Source organism: Canis lupus, chromosome 1 (genome assembly GCF_048164855.1).
Source record: "Canis lupus baileyi chromosome 1, mCanLup2.hap1, whole genome shotgun sequence".
Taxonomy (NCBI): Eukaryota; Metazoa; Chordata; class Mammalia; order Carnivora; family Canidae; genus Canis; species Canis lupus.
Genome location: NC_132838.1, coordinates 54,347,366 through 54,366,807, shown reverse-complemented (window position 1 = coordinate 54,366,807; position 19,442 = coordinate 54,347,366). Strand labels below are relative to the sequence as shown.

The 19,442-nt window shown below is 40.4% G+C and overlaps 1 protein-coding gene across 3 annotated transcripts in view; it reads left to right on the top strand.

The window, feature by feature from the left end:
- PDE10A (phosphodiesterase 10A) overlaps window positions 1-18,663 on the top strand; it is a 590,195-nt gene extending 571,532 nt beyond the window's left edge. For all 3 annotated transcript variants that reach the window (XM_072830420.1, XM_072830410.1, XM_072830401.1), the window contains 4 exons: window positions 4,567-4,678; window positions 7,699-7,779; window positions 10,559-10,647; window positions 12,909-18,663. In XM_072830420.1, coding sequence (XP_072686521.1) covers window positions 4,567-4,678; window positions 7,699-7,779; window positions 10,559-10,647; window positions 12,909-13,026 — 400 coding nt within the window. In that variant the 3' untranslated portion in view covers window positions 13,027-18,663. The remainder of the gene's footprint in view (window positions 1-4,566; window positions 4,679-7,698; window positions 7,780-10,558; window positions 10,648-12,908) is intronic.
- Window positions 18,664-19,442: the final 779 nt, after the last annotated feature.

The following is a 19,442-nucleotide window of genomic DNA, read 5'->3' as shown; positions in this document are numbered from 1 at the left end:
CAGCAAGTCCGTGACACACATTTGCTCGAGTGATTCTCCATTGACATGTACTCATTTTTCTCTCCATGCTATTTTGTGAAGAAGCAACATAGGATTCTATAAAATGAAGAATTGAGAGCTTGAGTTTAAAGTTTACTTTAGTGAGATCATTAGTGCACTATGCTTATGCCTCTTTCAAAGAGTTATTTGTATTATTTGTGTCATTGGAAACAGCAGGAGTCTAGCATCTCTTCTATGGCTTTGGCTCTGCAGCTATTCAAATATTTTCAGAGAATCCATAATATCCTGATTCTGGTTTAATGTTTAAAAAATAGCCACAATGGGCTGTCTTATCAGAGAACTATAATACAGTGATTTAAAATTCCTTGAAGATGAGCTTAAAACAGGAAAAAAATCATTAAAATGGTCATTTAAGGGGAAAATGATTTAACCTAGTCCCTTTTCAAATATTATGTATGATCTGATTTTAAAATGAAACAGAAGAGTTAAAATAAGACTATAGTAGTTTCTTAGCAAAACGTCCACTAATACATCCCCCAAAGGCTTATTCTTTATTTACCCACTGGACCCCAGTTTACCCAACCTCTGCCATAGTTGTAATAACCTGGTCATTGATTAGCTCTTTGTGTATGAACATTCTAAGATATGCAGGCATGTATTTATTTTCCTTTTTCTTTTTTTCTATTTTCTATGACAGTTTTGTGCTGGACTATCCAGACACTTTAACCTGGGGTCCCCAAACACTAATGGAATTGATTTTCTTAGATTAGTAGAAATTTTGACCTTAAACCCATTTTTCTATTTCTGTGCCATGTTGATACATGACTAAAGAGGTATAATTTTATATTTAAGTGGTTTGCGTTTCAAACGTGTTTTCCACTGTGAACGACAGCTTTCTAGCTCTCTCCTCTGGGGTACTCCTGTCATCTGGGTGGCCTTAGTTTGGCCTTCAGATTCACTGACCACGTTTTCCACTTGGACCTCTAGAGACTAGTTCACCCAGCTCCCTTGCTCCCCCTCCGGCTTCTGTCTAGATTCAGAGACTGGTGGCACTGACAAGAGATGAAAGGGCGGGAGGAGAGAAGAGTTGGTGTGTTTGCCTCCCTGGCTTTGTCCCTGTGGGTCCCTGGCTACGCAGAGCTTCTGGGGAGGGATACAGCCTGTGCTCCCCATCTTCGGCCTCCCTTCAGCCTGCCCCTGCCTTTGTGAATGTTTGACGTTGGGATCCTGGCTGAAGATTATCAGCTTGTGTTCGAGTAGGTAATGTCACTGTGTTTAAAAACTGGGCCACATTATTCAGGAGGCCAGAATGAGGTCAGAGCCTAGTCAACAGTGAGGGTAGAGAATTGGAGGTCCTGAGTCTTTAGTTTTGAGTTCACTGTGGAAACTGAGCCAGTCATTCATTCTTTTTGAATTCTAGATATTGACACAAGTGAGGAATTGTGATAATAATCATCTGAGAACTCACTATATATCTTCATATCTCTACCTGAAATCTTTTATAAAGTTACTTATGTCTCATCTGCTCCAGCCGTGTGTTTCTACTTTTTTTTTCCACTTGGACATCGTCTTTATGGCTGATCAACTTCTATAGACAGTGGAGAGTAGGCAGGGGGTGGGAGGCATAATGGAAGAGTAACCCACCTGAAATCCTGCAGATTGTGTGGTTTCCTCTCCTTTTGTAAGGTTTTGTGATTCTGTGATCTTCTATTGTGGGAGGAGAATTTTAAGATAGGGTGGCTCTGAGAAGATAAATGTACACCCTGGTGAGAGATGCTCACTTTCAGATATCAATGTCTGCACATCCTGATAGATCCTCTGTGTTTGGTTTCCCTGCCTGGTCTGAGATTATGCATGAGGGAAAGGAGAAGGGAGAGAAGGGGTGGGAGCTTTGTCACCATAACTCTTGGAGATGTTAATGTGCTTCACCTTGGCTCTACCCAACATCCAGAGCCCTCCTTTCCCTGGACCACTGTGGTCTCCTACGGAATCTCTCCCCTTCCCCCGATGCCCCTACAGTTGTACAAGTCATTCTCCACCCAGATCTCTCTAAAGCATGGAGCATGTTGCTCCTCTGCTCACAGTCTCCACTGTCTGATGGCTTGCTTGTTAGTCCTCAGACACACCATGCTCATTACTGACACGTCAGGACTTTCACACCTACTCATCTCTACTGGGACTTTCTCACAGATCTTCATTATTTTGCCTCTTTCATAATGATTTTTACCAACTTTTTCAATGAAAATTTTTAACCTTATTTTCTGCTTGTCCCTATTAGAATGTTAGTTCTGTAAGCACAGGGCTACTTGATTCATTACTATAACTGTTCCTGAGACATAGAGGCATTTCAGAAATTTTTGGAATAAGTGAATGTAGCCAAACCCCCAGAAATTAATTACCAAAGAATCATCTATAACATAGGCATTGTGTTGGACTCTGTTATTTTTACAGAATAGGTTATACAGTTATACAGGATTGTACCTAGAGTATAGTTAGCCTACCCTCCATCCCTTTCATGGTTGGTTATTAGAATACATGATGAATTAAGCATCTATCCCAGTTAGGCCTATATTACATCCATGGAAAGAAATGAAATGATTCCAATTTACATATTTCCAGACAACCATAACCATCTAACTAATTTATCCCTGAAAGTAAAAAATAAGTAATTTATTAAAGGTATTTAATAAAAACCTCATCTTATTTTTCTTTTTTGGTTACCAGTAAATAATTACTATTGAATTGTTTTGTCTAAGTAATTTTGACAGTGAAATCTGAATGACAACTGGGTCATAATCTTTTCAACCCTGAGAGGAACCACCTTACCTGGGAAGTCTCATACGGGGAGAGAATTGGTTCCTTGCATCTTGCAGTGCCCAGTTCTATTAACATTTCTTATTTCATGGATTTACAAGATAAGAAATCTTTTTTGAGGTAAAGCATATTAGAATGTTCAGCCAACAGAAGTAAATGTTGGGATATGTATGTGTGTATAGTTTAAATGAGATTGGATTATTTCAATCTTATGAAATAGAGTCAGTTTTATTTTATGTTCCATTTCTGTTTAATGAATTTACCTGTTGAATAAACAGATAATAAAGTTGTTCTTTTAGAAGCCCAAATCCAGAAATATTCTTCCTTTAAACCACCAAGTGCTTAGGAAACTCCCTCATCAGGAAAATACAGAATATCCTGATCGTGTTAAAAGGTTTGAACCTTCACACGGCATCTGTTGGGGGTCACAGAATGGGTACACAGACGTCTCATCAACATTTTTAGTTATTTCCTCTGCCCTGATAGAGACGTGTTCTTAAGAAAAGTAAGGTAGTAGAAGAGATCGTTTATTAGGCAAATGGCCTAAAGGAAGTGGGCTGATGGGAAATAAAGGAGCCTTGCAAGTGATCAGCGTCCATGACACAGGCAACAGACCACGCAGGGTCTCCCAGATATCCGGGCATCTCCGTGCGGGCGTGGCGGGAGTGCCACTAAATCAGAAACCCTGTCAAAGTTTGGATAGGTGTTCTTATAATATGTCATCTGCCATGGTCAGGACAGGCTCAGGATCCAGGGTGGGGCACTGTAGCCACTGATGGTGACCACTGTGCAACTACAAGAAGTAAGGCAGCCTTTGGCAGTATCAGATTCCTGAAACTCCTTAGAATGCTCATATTAGCTAGGAACGGTGACATCTCACTTGTGGCAGTTGTGTGTCTTTCTTGATAATTTGCCTTTTAAATTATGTCATTTGCTTCCTAAAAGTTAAACTCAGTTAAAATTCCTTACTAATTAGCAGTTAGTGCTACCATTAAGCATAGATTTTGTTTAGGACAACCACTTGTCACTAGACCAAATCCATTAAAGTTGTCGGGGTATGTCCGTTTGAAGTCTTCAAGCAGTTATTTCTTGTTCTTCAAGAGGAGAGATTAAACCAAACCATGTTTAGAGAAAAGAAGTCAAAATGTGAATGCAAAGCACCTGGAAAGGAGAACTCATTGCATTTGGAGGTTAGAGTTTGCAAAGTGTTTGGAGGGAGCTCCCGTCACACCCGTTCTCCACGCTTGGAGGGCAGAGAGTGTGCTGAGGACCGGAGTCTGCTCTGGCCTCGTCTTTAGCTGTGGGCTCTAGGGAGGTCACTTCATTGCTCTGCATCTCATGGTTTTCTTATATGAACAAAAGGATTGGGATAGATTTTCTTCTTCAAGATTTCTTCACCCTGTACATTTCCAGAATTCCCTGAAAGTGAAAATCCAATCCACAGCTGTGGAAGCGCACCAGAGGACTTAGGTGGCACAGAGCATGTCTACATGGTGTTTGATTGCCGCAGTGATACCAAGGCAGCAGGGGCACACGGTGAACAGAGGTGACACAAGGTCCCTCCAACTTAAGCAACACTAATCTTTAATTCCACTTACATCTCTGATTGCGGGTTATACCTTCTATACTCCCTTCCCGGTTGTCAAGGAATGCCTACTTGGAGACTTATTTCTGAAAATCCAGAAGTCTTTGTAGCCTTTATTATAAGAGAGCAAATGCCACACTAACCAGGTTTATTTTACTGTGTTCTAGAGATCGTGTCATTGGTTTGATGATGACTGCCTGTGATCTTTGTTCTGTAACAAAACTATGGCCGGTGACACAATTGACAGCAAATGACATATATGCAGAATTCTGGGCTGAGGTATGTTTTTTATTTTTATGTGAATCTTAAAAATGAGAAAAATTCTGATGAGCAAGTAAATATATGGGTAAATTGGTAACAATGTCTTAATAGCTCAGGTTGCTTGTTACTTCAAAAAACTATTAGCAGTCACATGCAGTAGAGAAATTAGCATTTACACATGGATGTAAGGACATTTATACAGACCTACAGCCCACAGTATTGCAGGTCCATCAGGGTCACAGACTGTGTATGCCTACACTTGGAAATTTGGGACATGATTACCATAGACAGACAGGATTCTGGAAATATTCTAGATAGTCAATTCACCTGCACATTATAAGTTCTTTTTTTTTTAATTTTTATTTATTTATGATAGTCACATCAGAGAGAGAGAGACAGGCAGAGACACAGGCAGAGGGAGAAGCAGGCTCCATGCACCAGGAGCCCAACGTGGGATTCGATCCCAGGTCTCCAGGATCGCGCCCTGGGCCAAAGGCGGGCACTAAACCGCTGCGCCACCCAGGGATCCCACATTATAAGTTCTACAGAGTATATGGGCTTTTAACTCATGACGCTCTGACATGCGAAGCAACCATGGAACTTACTTTCACTAATACCTTTTCTTGACTGGATTATCTGCATTATCAGAAACGTATGTTTTATTTCTCAATTTGCTTTCTGAATTGTCCATCAAATAGAGTCCTCTCTTGTTCAAGTGAACCCACAAATACCTGGGCCCTTCTACATATTCAAATGAAATAAAATGTTTGCGTACCTCATTTGGCTCGAGGACGTTAAAAGGACATTCGGAGGGCAAAGAGTTTGGTCATTGCTGATTTGAACCATTCAACCTCACCCATATAAAAGAAGGGATGTAAGAGGTAAAAACCAGTCAGTCATTCAGTTGATAGTGTAGTAGAAATGATTTATAACGTTAAATTTTTTCATGATGGCAAAGCCAAAAATTTTCATTGGATGAGGACCAGAGGCCTGGAGTTGGTTATACTCACGGTGTGACTTCTCCAGAACGCCTAACATGTTGTGCAGGCATACTCCTGCGTGCTTTTTTCCTGTTTTGTAGTGTGCATCTCAGAACCTCATTACTGTCAGACTCCATTAGGAAGGTTGCTTTAGGTGTATGTGTCTGACCTGTAATCTCTGACTTCACTATCAGTCAACTTAATTTGCAGACATATTTAAAAATGGTAACTTCCAGTACATTCTGTAAATATCACATGAAGAAACTGGTCTGAAGCTACCCTATTGTTTTGCAAATAATTTTATTTAACTGATATAATTCATACTTTAATACCTATATTTGTATTCTAAAATATGAATCAAAACGTGACAGATAAGTTAGGTAGATTTTCTCCCCTCTCTATTCTGCACTGATTAAACTGTCCACAAAGATTAAGCTCCCAAAGTTGCCTAGGGTGCCATCTTCCAGGAATATGAGGTCCTGGGGAGGAAGCAGAGGTTGTCACTGTGTCTTGGCAGCAACCTCCCAGTTGTGCACTAGGTCCCGCCTCTCCCCATCTCTCCTCTCCACAGGACTCGGCCTCCTGGTGCCTGAATCCCTGGTGCCGTCTGACCGGGCTGGCTGCCTCTTCCTGCACAGTTAGATGAGTAGCCACATAGAGTGTGGGCTTTGATGTCCTGGGGCTGGGGATGGAAGTCCTGCTGGAGCACCGGGGATCAAACCTCTGGCCAGCTTGCTGACTCCTCTCTGTTCCTTAGTCTCACATGCAGGCTAGGGAAGGCTGATTCTGACTGAGTGAGCACTCTTCCCAGTCTGGCTCTCCATGCTATTGGGATGAGGACAGAAATCATGAACTTGAGCCCACATGAGCCCGCTGCCTCTCTCTGCCATCCCACGTCTCAGCCCCTTGGATCCCCTGAGTCGAGTCCCTCCCATGGGTGGCCATCCAGGTCAGCTCCGCTCTCCCCCTGCCTTCTGCAGACCTCTGGGCCACTTGCCCCTGGAACACACACCCCACAGTCCTCCTGGGTTCTCCTGTGTAGCACCAATCCTTGTTTGCGAGTACTCTACATTGGCCAGTCATTGTTTATTCACAACCTTTTTACTGACTGGACTATAATATCTTTGAGCAAGGGGCCCAGTTAGTGTCACTCACTTAGAACAGGAAAGGAAAAAGGTTGAGAACCACTGAGTTAATATTTAAAGTAATAATACTAGAGCAAAGCTATACTCGGTACCTTTGTCCTATACAGTAACATCCTCAGTGAGGGCTTTAATAATTTGTTTTTTGACCCTACCTTCTGATTCCTGAAAATAAGCATGATTGTGAAATAATTAAAATAGTTGAGTAATTAAGAAACATGAGGGAAAAGTGAGGTAGTAAGGAAAATGTTGGGGTATGTTAAGAAAGAAGATTTTTAACTAAAAAGAGGAAGATAATTTTTAAAATCTATAAACCAGGGATAAGAATATGTAACTTACAGTATTTCATGAAGATTGAATGAAACAATATTTACGTTACTTATCCCAGAGCCTGCAAAATAGAAAATCTTTAATAAGCATCTGTGACTACAACCCTTAGGATGATGTGTAGCCAATTATACTGTATCTTTACTAGCACGTCTAGCACGCTATAGTTTATTCTTGACATACAGTATTTCCCTCTAAGCCCTTGCTTCATCCAGTTCAGCATGCGTGAAAATTCCTTTGAAAAATAAGTGAGAAAGAGGCCTTAAGGTTATCCCATACCTTGTTCTTGTCATTCCTCCTCACTATTATCTGTGTCTCCTCTCGTTATAACTTTTACTAACTTCTGCACCATGAAACCAGGAGAGATGAATGCATTTCAGATCAGTGCGCAATTCAGTTGAGAAGAACCTCAGGATAAAAGCCAAACAATAATATGTTAGGTTTTTATTGTTTTGATATCTGTTCGTGTCAATAGCCAGAAACATCCATTGTGAAGACAAGTATCGAATAAAGGGAGCAACTCATTAATGCCAAGATTTCGTAACTCTTTATACATTGAGAAAGCTTGATTTTCACTTGTTTATCTTAGGGTGATGAAATGAAGAAGTTGGGAATTCAGCCTATCCCCATGATGGACAGAGACAAGAAGGACGAAGTCCCACAAGGCCAGGTATGAATTCTCTTATAAAGTCAGACCATGTAAGGCGGTCATAAAATCATACATACGCTGTGTTGGAGAACCCAGGATTAGGAAATTGTAGTTGAGTTTGAAGAAGCCACAACTACCTTTGCCGTCAGTTCTTTCCACAGATGGAATCGTGGTAATGGATGGCTTGAAATGGAGGTATGGATGAGTTTGAATTGTTAATATTTTTTTAAAGATTTTATTTATTTATTAATTAATGAGAGACACACACACAGAGAGAGGCAGAGAGAGAAACAGGCTCCATGCAGGGAGCCCGATGTGGGACTCGATCCCGGGACTCCAGGATCACGCCCTGGGCCAAAGGCGGCACTAAACCCCTGAGCCACCCAGGCTGCCCGAATTGTTAATATTTTTAACAAGCAGAAAATCTTTTGTCAGTGAATGTGCAAAGGTGCTTTTTGGAGAGTAACATTATAGATTTTGATCAGGCCCACTTTTCCTAACAAATAATACAGAGTGTTTTAGTACATTTTGAATGTTGTGTTACCATCAGTTGACATTAATTATTGTTTTTTTTTTTTCAGGTTTTACCACATAATTTATGTCACTTTTTTGATGTTTTGACAGCTCTTAGGCCTTGTCAGTTCTGCATTGTGCACATGTGGCACAATCTATTTCTCAGATTATTGTCTTTTTAAACTACCAATCTTCTAATGCCATAATAGGGAAGTTAGCTATAGACAAATAATTATAATATAGAATTTTGTTTAGAAAACATTTCAGGGGGATCCCTGGGTGGCTCAGCGGTTTAGTGCCTGCCTTCAGCCCAGGGCATGATCCTGGAGTCCCGGGATCAAGTCCCACATTGGGCTCCCTGCATGGGGCCTGCTTCTTCCTCTGCCTGTGTCTCTGCCTCTCTCTCCCTCTCTCTGTGTATCTCATGAATAAATAAATAAAATCTTTAAAAAAAAAAAAAAAAAAGAAAAGAAAACATTTCAGAAAACTCACAGGATGGTAGTTTTTGAATAAGTTTTCAAGTGTTCCTACTTTCCTACTTTATTTAAAGTCAGTCTATTCACCATTAATACCAAAGTTGAGGCCAGTCCACAGTTTTTCAAAGATGTCAGCAGAGATAAAGACTATGTGGTCTTCTCATCCTCCTGGTCCTCAGTACACAGTATGCTCGTGTCCTTAGCTGCTGTGTCTGATCCGGTGCTCACAGTTCCTTCTCTGTTGAACATGCACCAACACGCCTGACCTGATATACCTGTTCGTGTGTGTATTTTGCAGTTTAGTTTTTTTTTATTATTGTTTATGAAACTTTCCCATATATGTTCTCACAGAGATCCGCCTTCTCTGTCTGGTGTCTGCTTTTCAAGTCATATTGTAAAGGTCCTGTCCCACTGTGTGATTATATCAACATTCACCTCTGTTTTCTTTAGTTACTCTTTCTTTCAACACTATATTTGATTTGCTATTTCCTTTGAAACTTACCTTGCCATGTGGCCTCAGATAAATAGATCCAACAAAGTTCTTTCTTGATAGTTAAGCTGTCATCCCAACAGAATGCATTGGATAGCTGAAAGTGCTATCCAAGAATGGGCTGTGTTCTAGCGCCATTTTATTTAAGAGAATAGTTTGGTTTTTTGCCCAAATTACAGATCCATTTATAGCATGAGAGAGTTTTAAATAAAATATCTCTATGATCGACTAGCATTGTACCAACTGTATTGCTTCTGAATTGTGATTACCATTAAATTATTCTTTGCCATAATAATAAAATGCTTTACCTTCCAATATTTCTTTCTTGAGATCTTCTGCTCCATGACATCTGCTAAAGCACTAAAATAAGAAAAGCCTCTGTGTGAGTTACTAAGTTAAAGATAGTAGTGCAAAGGCATTATTCTAGTAATGTTACTGTGACGACAGACTTTACAATAGCAGAAAGGGACCCAGTAGATTCCATTCTTCTGTGTCCTTTGGTGCATCTCACTGAAGTTCAATTTTTTAGAGAAAAAGGTAAGCCCTGATTTGGGGGTCACCTCATGCAAAGAGCCAGTAATATCTTGTGCACATTGTCAGCCACCTGGGCAGTTATCTGCAGCTAGACCATCTGCATTCTCTGCTGACATCTTGTATCTGGCCTTCCGTAGGCCAGTCTGGGCCAGCAGCATTTATTTGTACTGTGGCCTGAAATTCCTAATAAAGTGTCATTTAATATATTTTTTTGAAGTATCACAGATTAAACACTGTGAAGTAGGGCCTATTAAAAGAACTGTAACATGCAAGAACCTTGATACAGTCAGTGAGATTTGTTGTAGGTCAGAAAAAGGGAGGTGGGTGAAGAAAGCCTCGGGAGACCACATGGGGCACCAACAGCCAAGGGTAGCAACCCCACAGAACACCCTGCACTGATTCCCAAATATTAAGTTGGAGAAGAAACCCCCATGTAGCAGAATAGCAGGTTTAACTTTGAAACGTCTATGGTAGAAAACTTTGATCAGCAACAAGAGCTGTACTTGAATTTTAACTTGATTGATCTATAAATGGAATCTCATTGAATATTGAACTGGGTTTTGGATTAACTTCCTTTTATGTGTGTGATTTTGAGGACATATTTTAAGACATTTTTAAATGCACTCTGCAGCAGTGTTCATTGAGCCCAGATATCATGGAGCAAAACTAGGAAATTTAATTTTATAGTTAGCTTGAGAAATAGAAGCTTCAGTTGAGAGATGGAGTGCTTACTAGAATGGCTAACATGCACTTTTTTGTCTTCCTATGCGTGGCTCTGCTGGGGCAGCTGGGCTTCTACAACGCTGTGGCCATCCCCTGCTATACCACCCTCACCCAGATCTTCCCGCCCACAGAGCCTCTCCTCAAAGCATGCAGGTAGGTACCACAGCTCAAGCTGGGCTGTGATTTAAAAGAAAGACTCCATATAGAATTTTTCTCTCCTTCAATGTGTGTGCTATGTCTTATCTACAGTTTGCAATAAAGGTAATTTTATAGGCCGTGTGTTTGCCTAGGTAACAAATATATGTTAAGAGTATTCATAAAGTCTTCATTCACCAAAAAGGAGCAAGAAGGCATTGGGTTTGGGTTTTGTTAGGACTCAGGGATCCATGCCCCAATACGGTTTTTAAAAGCTAGGACTGTGATGTGTGTTCAGGGCTACTTGTTAGAAAGAGGCTCCGCTGAATCCTGCAGTTTCTTGTGTAGATGAGGAGGAGGAGGCTTGACTGTGATCTTCTTTCTCTGGGAGTTTTATTTTCTTCCTCAAAGAGATGTAAGTCATCTGTCATTGTCTCTGCTTCGGACTCTTCTGCATCCTTCCCTTATTGCTAATGAGGGATGAACTCACCTAAGAACATGGGATTTTTTTTTTTTAAGATTTTCATTTTACTTTGAAAAGAAATTCCTCTGAGGAAGTCAGAGGACAATGACCAGAGCAGCCGTTCCTGTTGATTTTTTGTAAGAGAGTTGGTGTCGCACTGATTTTTCTAACTATTTAGCCATGGAGCACCTTTGGGGGCTGGGGTAGGCACACGGAAGAGCAGAGGACAGACTCCGGGTTTAAACAGAACCAGAGGCATTAGTATACATTCCTACTTTCTGCTGTTGAAACTCATTTCATGAACTAATTATATTAAGGAAAACAAAGAAACAAAACCAACAAGTAAGAAGTTAAAAAAAAAAAAAAAGATCCTGTTTTTTCCTACATAAGTGGTGGTTTCTGTTTCTTCTCTGCTCTTGGGGAGGCAAATATAACATCCCAGCTTATTTTGTTGAGCCATCACTGACCTTGATCAACAGTTTATTAAAATATTCTTTTATTACATAAGGGCTGAGCCATAGGGACAATACGGAGTATGAGCTGAGACTCCTTCCTGATGGAATGAGGTTGGCAAAGTCAGTTCCCCACAAAAGAGAAAAGGGAATATCAATCAAAATCCATGTTATAAAAAAAAAAATTCTAAGTAGCAATCAAAAGTCTTTTCCTATCCAAAAATTATCTGTATTTTATGTTAATCTAGAACCAGCAGAATGAATGCCTGCTGTCATTATTATCAACCATTGGGATCAGTATTTTCAAAGCTGTCTCAGCGGCATTGGTGCATTCTTGCTTCATTGCACTTGGCTGAACCACAGAATCTCTTCAATGCCATTTTAATCTTATTAACACTTTAAAAATTTATGTATCGTTGGTGTCCACAGAAACATGGCAAAATTAGTGTATATCTTTTTTCTAAAATATCAAAAAATCTTTTTGGGTTCGTGATGAGAAGATACAAAAGCTGAAAGTGCTACATTTTTCAGGTTATATTTCAGAGATTTCGTTTGTCCAGAGGTGTCTTTGCATGTGTGTGCTTTGTATGAATTCTGTGTTTGTCAGTGCAAGGTTCCCTTCTGATTTGGGCTTTGTATATAAGACAGAAAGGTGGGAGGTGTCGATCAGATCTGCGCCTGGGCCACCCCGTGGGGTGAGGGGGTGCCGACACCATTCAAGGAGATAGGGACACCTACAGTGGATGAATTGCAGGTGTGGAGGGAGAAAGACCCATGGACAGGGGCACGGGTGGCCTGCCTGAGACACAAAGATGGCTTTGCTGCCACAAAGAAGTTCCTAACATTGGTACCACATGAAACTTATGGTGACTTTTTAATGTAAGACTCAGTGTTCAAAATAAGGCTGCCCCCAGTTTCAGGTATGATGTGGCAGAGCCAAGCCCGCTCTCCACTGCAGAGTGTGAAGTCCTGGCTGTCGGTGCTGTTGCAGAACATTCTCGCTGCCCGGGCCTCCCTCCCTTTCCATTTACCGTGGAGCTCCTGGCTAGGACCCCCTGCAGCTCGTGCCCCTTTCCAGATCTGACTTTCTCACTGGTTCTGAGATGGTAGGCCCAGAGTTCGTGGGACAAGGTATCCCCTAAGTCTTGCTGGCTGGAGGCTGTGCTGCAGGAACGAGCTGCCCAGCCACGTCAGGGAGACGTGCAGGGATGCCACCCGGCCTTGGCAGGCTGGTCATTGTCGGCATCAGAAGGGCACCGTGGCCATCATATGTGATTACACCTCAGGGTGGTGTGCTTAATTCTTCAGATGGAATCTGGAAATCCTTTTGAAACATCACCTGTCCCCACATCTTTTATCCTCAGGAATAACCTCAGCCAGTGGGAGAAGGTGATCCGAGGGGAGGAGAGCGCAGTGTGGATCTCATCACCGCCAGGGGCCCATGGGCCCTCGGAGAAGCTGCCTGTGAAGATCGATGACTGATGGACACCCGATGAGCTGTCCCACCTGCAGATGCTCGTCCTGCTTCTTTGACTTTTCTTCCTTTTATTTTTGTGGGGGGAACCTACACCTGGTAATGAGGATGTAAGCCTCTAGAAGAAGGTGACACCCAGGAAACGTGTAAGCAGATGACTCCCCACCAGTCTCATCTGTCACACGTCAGAGACAGTGATCAACCAGGACTACCCCGTGACCACAAGTCAGCTGTCCAGGGGACTCCATGTGACTCGAGGACTGGCCTTTTCTCACATTGCTGGGCCTTACTGGGAATGGACAGGAATGATTCAGAAGGGGGTCCTTTCCCGTTGTATCTTTCCAGTGAGGGGTTGAAATGGTACTATTATGATGTTGTACTCTGGCTTTAACACCAATGTTGCTTTGATGTTGTTGGTTATAAATAGGAATTTTTACACGTTACTATTGTGAATGTTCGTGTGTGACCTACTCGTAATTAGCGTGAATTGTAGCTGACAGCCTCAGGACAGGTGTCACTGAGGGGACAGAGTAAGAAGTGTCTTTCTGCAATCAGTGATGGAAAATAGATTCTTGTGTCAGAGCCTCATGAATTAAAAGTTAGGTGGATGACAAGTGTATTCTTTAAGTTTATACTAAAGGGCTTGGATAAATAGATTTAACACTAAGTGAGGTAAGACTTTCTATCCTCTTGAGAGGAGATTCAGATAAACATAAAAAATCTGAGAACTCAATTCAAAAAATGTCGAAGAATATTTTTTATTTTTTTCTTCATTGTAGGCAAATTTTCTAAACCCTTTGCCTAAAGAACAAAACAAAAGCAAGGCATATGAATTTTTCTTGACAGATAGGTCTTACGGGATGTCAAATGTGAATGTCAATAATAATTTCTTTATATTTTCACTTGGTGTCATTGCAAGAATTTAGACTCACATTCAAAATGAGAGGTTTATTCTATGAATTATTTAATTAAAATACCATACATTTCTCTCAAAGTCAAATTAAACCATAAAATTTAAGTTTTGTGTAATTTTTACTTTGATCTGCTGCGCCCAACCCCGGTTCATTCCCTGCTGTGTGCTCAGTGGTCACATTTCAGGAGCTCTCCGTCCACAATGGGGGAGTGGAGGAGCCCTGTGCAAGCACATCGGGGCACATTTCTTGCTCCCTCCTCTGCTCAAGTATCCAGTATCTACATGCAAACCTGTAGTGTGTAGAGTCTTCTGTATAATTTTTGGTGGACTAAAATTACTCAACAATGTCAGTGTGTTTTGAAAAAAAATACACCAAAGTAGTAGTCCAGACCCCCTCCTACAAGGATTACAAGCCAGTCACTTCGGGTTCATATTACAGCTGTCAAGATTTTTAGCACAAAGGCAGGGTCACCCCCAGAGCTGTGGTTAGTCCTGACCTGAAGGAATTAGAGAATCAGAGGCTCAAGGAGTGGTAGGCAGATCCATAACAAACCGCTTATCTACCTACTATTCACGTGGCAGGAAACTGAAATAGTACTTTTGATAAAATGAATTTTTAAAATAATTCTTTTACATATTCAATACTGTACACATTGTTATTCATATGGTTTTTGCAAAAAGAAATCAGATGTTCCTACAACATGATTTAAGTTGTAGCAGAGTTAGCTATATATAAACATTGTTCTTATTTTAAAATTAACACTATGTGTTCAATTTCCCTATGGGCTTCTGGAAGTTGCCATCTTCCCTACATGGCCCTCCATTTGCTATTGTAATTAATACAATATGAAGTAAAATGAAGTATCTAAAGAGAGAAATACCATGGTGGCTAGACACACACATACACACACACACACACACACACACACAAATACGAAAGTATATACATATAAGGGATAGAGATGCAAACACATCTATAAAAAGTAAAAACTGGCCCCATTCTTCAAAACCTGATTTTTTTTGTGTTGGAAAATGTATATTATTTGATGAAGAGCTGGATAGAAAATGCCCTTTTCCATGTTAGTGCATTTATTGGATTAAATTCTAAAATGTTGCATGTTTTTCTGCACTCAGATTTATGAAACTGGACCTACCAAAGTTAGTGTAGTCATGTAATGGGACTCGACTAAATCGCAAGGTGGTGGGCAGGAAATACCATCGAAGATCGTTTAATTAAAAGGATCTTAATGCATGGATTTTGCTTGTTGATATGGAAAACAGTCACATGGGGAGGAAATCTTATGGCTACTTTTGCTTTTTAAGATTGCTTTTCTAAAGTTATTACAGAAAATTGTTTTATTTTGATAGAGCCAGGTGTATTGTATTACTGACATTTTCTTTGAACAGTTTTCCAAAGAAATGTACATGGATTGACTGGTTGGTTGATTTCTCTTGAAATATTGTCAGAATCAAAGCAAAGTTTGAACAAAGGAAGGACTGTATTCTAATGTAAACTGTTAGTATTCTTAAGATCTACTTAGGAATCATGCATTTACCTAAAATGGGTCCGAGATGCAGTGACATTTAGTCGATAATCTGCTTTTGGAAAAAATGCAGTTAGGAGCACTTTTATATTGGGGCAGATGTAGTTAGCAGACAAACTTTTTGAGTTCTGTGCTCATCTTTTTCCCAGATCTTTTCTTGAAAGGGCAGATGGCTTTTATTACCCAAAGTTTTGACTAGTTTCTCATTAAGGGTGGTTTTTACATTGGACCGAAATTTCCCTGTTCAGAATAAATTTGGTAGCCAGCCGTGAGTATAAGGAGAATGTTCCATTCGTGGAAGTTTTAATTGGTTGTGCCAATTTACAATGGACAGTTTTATTGTCAGGTGCAATTACTCCATCATGAAATGTCAAACTTAGGCAACGGAATAAAATTCTAAAAATTTCAGACATCTTATTAATTAATAGTTGACAGTGGTTTAATTAATTAGAAAAAATAAAACAGATATGGAAAGTAATTCTCAAAAACGGCAGTAATTCTCTTCCTGGGGCAGGATTGAGATCCACTTCCCAGCCTCCGTTATCTCTCCAGGGCTCGTCAGAAAGCGGTGCTGAAAGTGAGACCATGCTGAATTAGTTAGCATTCCCGTCCTCATTCTGGACTCTTCCCTCATAGGGAAAACATCTGTGCAGATGCTACAGTACTGCGTAAGATGACTTGTTCTCACAGCATCAGAACAGGACTACTTTGAAACTGGATTTGTTCAGTGTAGGTTTCCTCTTCTTAGCATGCTTTCTAGATAGCTTTAGATTTTTTTTTTATTTTGTACAGTCTCACTGACTTTTTCTTTCCTGGTATGTTTAGGCACACTAGATACATTTGTATGTGATACATGTAGATAAATCCTCAGCTACCTGGATTTTTTAGTAGATTTAGTTTGAATGTCATGTTTCTGGTCTTTTAACTCAAGGTTTGAGCTTTAATAGGACTAAATTACTCACCATGCCTTGCTCTGTGCCTTTATTTTAAATACTGCAATTTTACTTCTTCATTTGCATATTTATTATTTTGCCTTTCTTGCTTAACTGTAATTAAAAACAAAGGGATATATTCAGGATTAATTGGATCAAACTGAATGGATAGGACCATTCTCTCCTGATCAGACTTCTATCCTTTATTTGATGTCATTCACACACACCCTGATGACTAACTATAACCAATGAACTGTGCAGAGGCAGTCTCTTTTTGCCAAAATCTCCAAGAACTGTGACACAGTTATGGTGTGATTTTATTGGGTTTCAGGTACATATGCATGATTTAGATTTTGAAAATCACTTCTAACCTTTATTTCAGACATGTGTTTGCTTTTGCTGATTTTATTTAGGGTTTAATTCTTTAAAGACTTATTCATTTAGTCACATTAATATATTCCCTTTTATTGCCTGACTTTAAAATCTCTGTAAAATGTAAATGAGCTGTCAGGTCTTGCCCCCCTCACCCTGTCCCCTGCTTGTCAGCAGCGCATGGCCCTTCTGTTTTACCTTTGCATAAGTATCTACCTTGATACACATTCCTGCCCATTTCTTTAAACTCCTAATCTTAAGTTTAAATTAGTGATTCCCAATGCAATACTTTACACTCTTTGGTTTTCATCCTTTTTTGTACTGGATATTTTGGTTGTCTGAAGCATTAGATGGATTTCTGGGATGGTAAAAATAGCAAAAAAATAAAAATTTCAGTGGTGTTCTGGTTCTAAATTAAAAGGGTGGGATAAAGAGAAAGACATTAATGTTTCCCAAGAAACAGTATTTCAAATTCAAAGAAGCATTACTGTCTTCACTCAACTGCTAAGTTTCTGGCCTCTGGACCCCACAGTGGACAGCAGTGCCATTTGCCTCATGCATGGTTGGACCTCACACTACAGGGCGTGTGAGGATTTGGTAACTGAACGAGCAGACCCGAGTGTGCCCCTGCTGGGGTGTGGGTTCATGTGGCCCAAGGACCCAGCCCGCGAGTTAAGAGCTGAGTCCAATGTGTCACGTAGAGAAGTGAGTTTACATGTGTCAGGTGTCAGCTGATAGTTTGAGGTACTTTGTATTTGCAGAAGTGTAAATGGCAAGTCTTTATTCCTGCTGCAAATTGAGGTTGCGAGGTGTATCATCTGGTCCCAGCTCACTGGAAATATCATCAGACCATGGGTGTTGCAGCTTTGGTTTTCCTTCACCCACTTGGATAATACCCAGTCCTATGCCCTATCTCCACCAGCCTATGTAGATGCCATACAGGAATATTATTTCCCATATAATCTGTTGGATGGCGTGTGTCCTACGTACGGATTTGATGCACACATTGAAAGTACATCAGATTTATCTGTGGAAGGTGCCCCTCATTCACCAGACCCAACCAAGTGACCCATGTGAAATCATGTGCTTGCCCAAAACACTGTGAAAGTTACCAAAATTTATAGACACGCAGCATCTTGAATCTTTCTGAAAAGAAAAAAGGTGGCTTTCTTTTCAAGTCCGTATGAGCAAAAGAGATCCTACATCCCCACGTAGGTCAGGTCCCACGCTTTTGCCAGCAGTGATCTCGCTGACCCCAACTGCTAAGGTGTAAGATGGGTTACAAGCTGTCCAAAATACAATGCGCTGCACAGAAAAATCTGTAGAGTTGATGGATTTGTATCCAAAGTTTTAGTGGGCTCTCTTTTAGGAGAAAGAATTCCAAGTGAACAGTATCCGACTTCATTATAGTTGATGAGTTAGCAAACTTAAAACAATTATTTTATATGTATGACATATAAAGATCTTTGTAAAATGCACAAGTGCAATAATTTAAAGAGGTCTTAACTTTGCATTTATAAATTATAAATATTGTACATGTGTGTAATTTTTCATGTATTCATTTGCAGTCTTTGTATTTAAAAGAAACCTTTACCGTTATGTTTGTATAATAGAACAGTAATCATTTATTATAACCGAGGCAAGTTGTAAATAAATTCATAATTCAAACCGCCAGTATATATGCATATATGGGTGTTACACTGCAAAATCTCGCTTTGTTTTACTTACATGCTTAGAGCAGCAAGAAATCTTTTGTCGATATGTAACTATACACACAAAGTATATATATATATGTATGATACATGAAATATATGTAGAGATGTTCATAATTTTAATGGATATCCTTTGGTGTGAATAATTGAATACAGAGTTTTTAAAATATCATTTTTCACGTTTATCATTTGCTCTCATTTTGCGAGGAAGCCAACAGATGTTTTGCATGTTGAGGAGGAGGTGCAGAGGCTCCATCACAGTGTTTGCTCCAGGCCTCGTCTGCGTAGAAGACCCCAAGTTCACGTTGGTGTGATGTGGTGGGTCTGCTTCAGCCATTTCCTAGCAGAAAGGATGAGATGACCTAAGATGTTAAATCATGTGACGTGATTTATTAACTCCATTGTATAATTTTAAAGGTTCAAAGACTTTGGGAGAAATGAGTGGTCGTTTAGAGCGAGTGCTTCAGATTACCAAGCTCATGGCCCAGAGGGCCGACCCTAAGACTCCCGAAATAGCTTCCCTGGTCTCCAGGGACCCTCGGAACAGCAGACTCCCTTGGCTAAGAGCGGGGAAGGACTCCCGTTGTGTGCATGCTTGGGTGTGTCAGTGTTGGGATTCTCTCTGCTATAGTAGAAATGTTCTAGGCTAACCCTCACGTAATCTGTATACCATGATGCATATACTCATGGCTTTATCTTGGCAACTCTGCTTGAAGAAGTTATGTTTATCTGGCTCTCCCCTGCTCACCATCGGGTAGGCGGGCAAACGATAAACACTGAAGACCAAGAAGTTAGAAATGCAGTTGCATCCCCAGAACCCCCACCCCCTATCATAAAGGTATTAGAACTAACTTCGGGAGTACACAAAATAAATGTTCCCTGGAATAAAGACCTGTTACATTGTTAAATCTGAGAGTCCACAGCCTTGTTAATTAGACACAAGGGTAGGAA